Here is a 4729-nt window from a genome sequence, read left to right on the forward strand (position 1 = left end):
TTTATCTAACAGAGTTGGTGGGAAATGCAATTTAATGGTAAAGAAAGTCGATTTTCACCTTAAAATATTAAAAATTTTAATTTCTAATTTACTCGAAAAGTAAATGGCAGAAAAATATCCAACCAAATGAAAAACTATTTTCTAGTGACAATAAGCAAGTTTCAAATAAAAAATTTAGAAAAAGTTTAAAGGGAAAAAAGTCAACTTTCAACTTACGTAAATATTGAAATCGAGGGTTTTAGGGGACTTATTCTACTTAAAATTGATTATCTTAAAAACTACCTATCCTAAAATTACAAAATTTCGCACACTTATTGTCCATTAAATTCTGCTTCTAACGTTATCAAAAGAAGTATATGTCATCACTTATAATCTCGAGAAATTTAAGGTCAAAGTTCAAGTTTTACTAAATTTTGGCTGTTAATTGTAATAAAATGAAAACTATTACACTTATTTCAATTCTGACAATTTTGTTGGATTCCTGGTGAGGAAGAGTATATAATAGCGATATTAAAAACAACCGCACGATTTGGGAAGTCCGTTTTTCACTAACTGCGCAAAAGTAGTTTTTCGTGGTTTTCTCTTTTGTTTGTTATAGGAAAAATCCGAAACTTTCACATATGATAGAAGGTTCAATTACACACACGACAATATATAATTTAATATAGGTTATAGATCTAATAAGAAAATTAAACGTGATTTAGTCTATTTTTGCACTGCACTTAAGGTTTGAAGTGTGTTTGTACTTACATCGTTTGTGTCCGGTTAAAACTAAAACTGTCACTAGTTAGCACAATCACTAAAGAGTATTTTAAGATAAGGACCAAGATTCTAACACTAAAACTTTGCGCAATGCAAAGTTTTTCCTTCGTCGCAACAAAGGTCTGGCACTATTTCGCTCACTGTACTTCACAGAAAAGTCCGATCTTCAAGATTCTTGTAGTAGTGAATAGGTGGAGTCCGCGCGCACAATTTGATATATGACACAAGGTGGTTTGAGTTAAAAATCCCGCAACTTTGATTTTTCGAACGCGGAGCGACGTGGAAACGATGCGTACGCTCTGAGCGCTTGGCGCGCGACTGGTTAGGTTAGGTTAGGTTAGGTTAGGTTAGGTTAGGTTAGGTTAGGTTAGGTTAGGTTAGGTTAGGTTAGGTTAGGTTAGGTTAGGTTAGGTTAGGTTAGGTTGAGGTAAATTTGAGAGGTAGAATTGAGGGAATTTTGCGAATTTTTGTGGCGAGATAAAGCTAATTGAGTTCTATTTTATACCGTTGTTCTTTCCCAGCCTTTCCCTAGATTTCTATAGTATTTTTAATTTCTTTCACTTTACATATAAATTCACTTTTTTCTTCAGGCGCTTTTTCACTTTGAAAAATTCACATCTTCTTTTTCTTTGTGTTTCTCCTACGTCTGTTAATTTTGTAATTGGGTCGGCTTTTTGCTCTACACGGAGCTTTTTACCCCATATTGATCCGACCTCTGGTTCGGGAGATATTGGAGTTCAAATCTCACGAGTTCGGTAAAAAGTTTACCCCATTTGCGGTTGACGACGTTAGGAGATTTCACTTTCAAAAAATCATATCTTCTGTTTTTGTGTAAATAAATTCTTTGTAGTAGGTTAGTTAGATTAAGCTAGTTGTAGGGAATTCAAATCCGTTTGAATTATATTTTTAGAGGGTGTAGTTTAGTAGTTATTAATTTTTTAAAGGATTGCTATTCCTGTTTATCAGGCGTCGGTAAACGCAAACATAAGTTGGTTTTCGTGTTGGGAATTTAATAAATTGTAAAATATTAAATATTTTTAGTTTTAAAAATTAGTGGTAAATAGCACATACTTAGAACTATTTTTTGACCTTGGTTCGAGATCTGTAGCTCAACCAGGAGTGACGCTACAGCCCGTCGCATAAAATAATTTTAAGTTTGTTTTTGCAGTTTTGGTTCTGCTGCGACTCGCACTTGACCAAAATAGTTAGGTTAGGTTAGGTGTTTTGGTTTTTCACCTTTTTTAGGCGAATTCCACCCATAAGGGGTGGTCTTCGCGTAGTATTTGTATGGATAACCCCGCGCAGGGGTTGAACCCGGAGATGGCTCCAATCACTGGGCCCCATAAAGGGGCTTCAGGGGCGGGTTCTTCGACCTCGCCCGACTGGGAGGAACCTATGGAGGGCCAGTACAGGGCTGAGGCCGCCTCCAAGAAGAGGCCCCATGAGGGAAACCGGGTCCTGGATTATGAGACTCACGTTGGGAGCGGGCCTAAAGTTAGCACCTCGCTGAGGGGTAGGGCCAAGGCCATGGCGAAGAAAGCCTCCATAGGCCACTTTACCGGCCTGGCAGCAGCCAAGGCCAGACTGAAGGCCTATAAGGAGGACTTGCTCTTGGAGGTGCTGGACAGCCAGGAGGGAAAGGGAAAGGGAGTGGTCCCCCCTTTACTCCTGAGAAGGTCCCAGGGGGACAACAAAAAGAAGGGGGATAAGGAGCCGTGGATGGTGAGCCCGTCCCCTTCTCCAAGTCAAGAAATGACAGAATGCAGCCCGCCCCTATACACAGGGACGGACTACATAGAAATAGTGCGGGAGGCGACCCATATTATCCTAGAGGCTGCCGGAAAATCCGGCAACCTAAATGGACAAGTCTGGGGCAAACTGAACCAGGCCTGCCGGGACATCCTGGCGGCGACTGACGTCCTGGCGGATAGAGTAGAGGACGAGGAGTTGCGGGCCTTGAAGGAGGATAATAACCGAATGCGGGAGCAACTGGCCCAATGTCAGTCCGAGATGAAGGCCCTTCGTAGAGCCTTCTCTGAGAGGACGATCCAGCCCTCACAGGCCCCGACGGCCCAATGCGACCAGGCGACGGACTTTTCTGAGGCCCTCAAAGAGGCCCTCAAGGAATTAAAGGAGGACCTGAAGCGGGAACTTACAATTACCATGGGAAACATGATCTCGGCCCGCACGGGCCATTTCCCTGAGCCGGTCCCCCGCCCTCCTCTCGCTGCGGACAGGAATAAAACGATTGCGAACCAGCCGGAACCTCTCTCTGGGGCGCCGCCCTCAAGGGCAGTGACAGGTGCGCCGCCCATAAGGCAGCCTAAGGCCCCTGTGGCCCAGCCTTCGGCACCAGCGACCAAGAAGAGGGCTAACTCTGCTCCTAGGCAGAAGACGGTGAAGGAGCCTAGTGCCTCTCCACCCTCGCAGCCGGCAACAAAAACGCAGGAGCCTGCTGAGTCTTGGACGCAGGTTGTCAGGAAGGGCAATGGCAAATCCGCCAAGCCCCCTTCCCCCCCTGCCGCCCCGGCTCGGAAACCGGCACCAGCAGGTCCACGGAAGCTGGTTGTGCCCGCCACGGCCGCGATCGTGATGGCCTTGAAGCCGGAGTCTGAGGCGACATACGCCTCAATTTTGTATAAGGTCACCAAATCGGTGAAGCTTGCTGATGTGGGTGTAGAGCACGTCAAGGTCCGCAAAACAGCTGCTGGGGCCAGGATACTTGAGGTGTCCGGGTCCGACAATGGTAGGGCGGCTGACGAACTCTGCCGAAAAATGACGGAGGTGATCGGAGAGGAAGCCCGAGTATACAGGCCCACCAAAATGGCGGACTTACGCATTTCGGGCCTAGATGAGGCAGCCACTCAGGAAGCGATCGCGGGAGCAATCGCTAAACTGGGAGAGTGCTCAATAAATGAGGTTAAGGTGGGATCGATTAGGGCCCAATATAACGGGACAACGTCGACTCTGGCACAGTGCCCTATAACGGCAGCCAAGAGGGTCACCGCAGCGGGTCGACTTCAAATAGGATGGTCCTCGGCTCTGGTAGTGGCGCTGGACCCAACACCGATGAGGTGCTTCAGGTGCATGGGCACGGGGCACACCAGAGCACTATGCCCGTCGCCAGTAGACAGGAGCGGGCTCTGCTTCCGGTGTAGCAGGCCGGACCACAAGAGGGTGGACTGCAAGGCGGAGACTGCCTTCTGCTCGGTATGTCATGCGGCCAAACGCCCAGCGGGACACATAATGGGTGGCTTTTCCTGTACGCCCCCACCAGCAAAAGGCAAAGAGGCTCTTCCGAAGACCCAAAGAGCCCCTCCAGTGAGTAACATCGACCAACGGGCCTGTGAGGGACAAAATATGGATATTTAGGCCCTACGTCTGGGGGGAGAATCAGAATGGTCATTGATTCTCCCCTCCCAAAGTGCGGGTTCCCTGGGGACGCCGGGAAAAGACGGGGGGCATCATGGAGGAATGAATGCGCGAGCCCATGATGCCCCCATACAACGTCTGAGAGGGGGACAACGGAGTGGGGTTTAGTGGGTATTCTCTTTCGCTCCTTCTCGCTAGGAGAGGGAATCGAAAGAGGGAGTCCCACATACCCTCCCCATTATGGCCTTGCCCCACGGCCGGGGAGGGATGCGTAAACGCATTCCCCACTCCGTCAACAAAAAAAAAAAAAAAAAAAAAAAAAAAAAAAAAAAAAAGGTTAGGTTAGGTTAGGTTAGGTTAGGTTAGGTTAGGTTAGGTTAGGTTAGGTTAGGTTAGGTTAGGTTAGGTTAGGTTAGGTTAGGTTAGGTTAGGTTAGGTTAGGTTAGGTTAGGTTAGGTTAGGTTAGGTTAGGTTAGGTTAGGTTAGGTTAGGTTAGGTTAGGTTAGGTTAGGTTAGGTTAGGTTAGGTTAGGTTAGGTTAGGTTAGGTTAGGTTAGGTTAGGTTAGGTTAGGTTAGGTTAGGTTAGGTTAGGTTA

General features: G+C 46.7%; 1 protein-coding gene across 1 annotated transcript; it reads left to right on the plus strand.

Moving 5' to 3' along the window:
• The first annotated feature begins 2049 nt into the window (after window positions 1-2049).
• Window positions 2050-4134, plus strand: LOC134662688 (uncharacterized). The gene has a single exon (XM_063518963.1). It carries the CDS (start codon window positions 2050-2052, stop codon window positions 4132-4134), a length of 2085 nt encoding a protein of 694 aa, XP_063375033.1.
• Window positions 4135-4729: the final 595 nt, after the last annotated feature.

Source organism: Cydia amplana, chromosome 1 (genome assembly GCF_948474715.1).
Source record: "Cydia amplana chromosome 1, ilCydAmpl1.1, whole genome shotgun sequence".
Lineage (NCBI taxonomy): Eukaryota > Metazoa > Arthropoda > Insecta > Lepidoptera > Tortricidae > Cydia > Cydia amplana.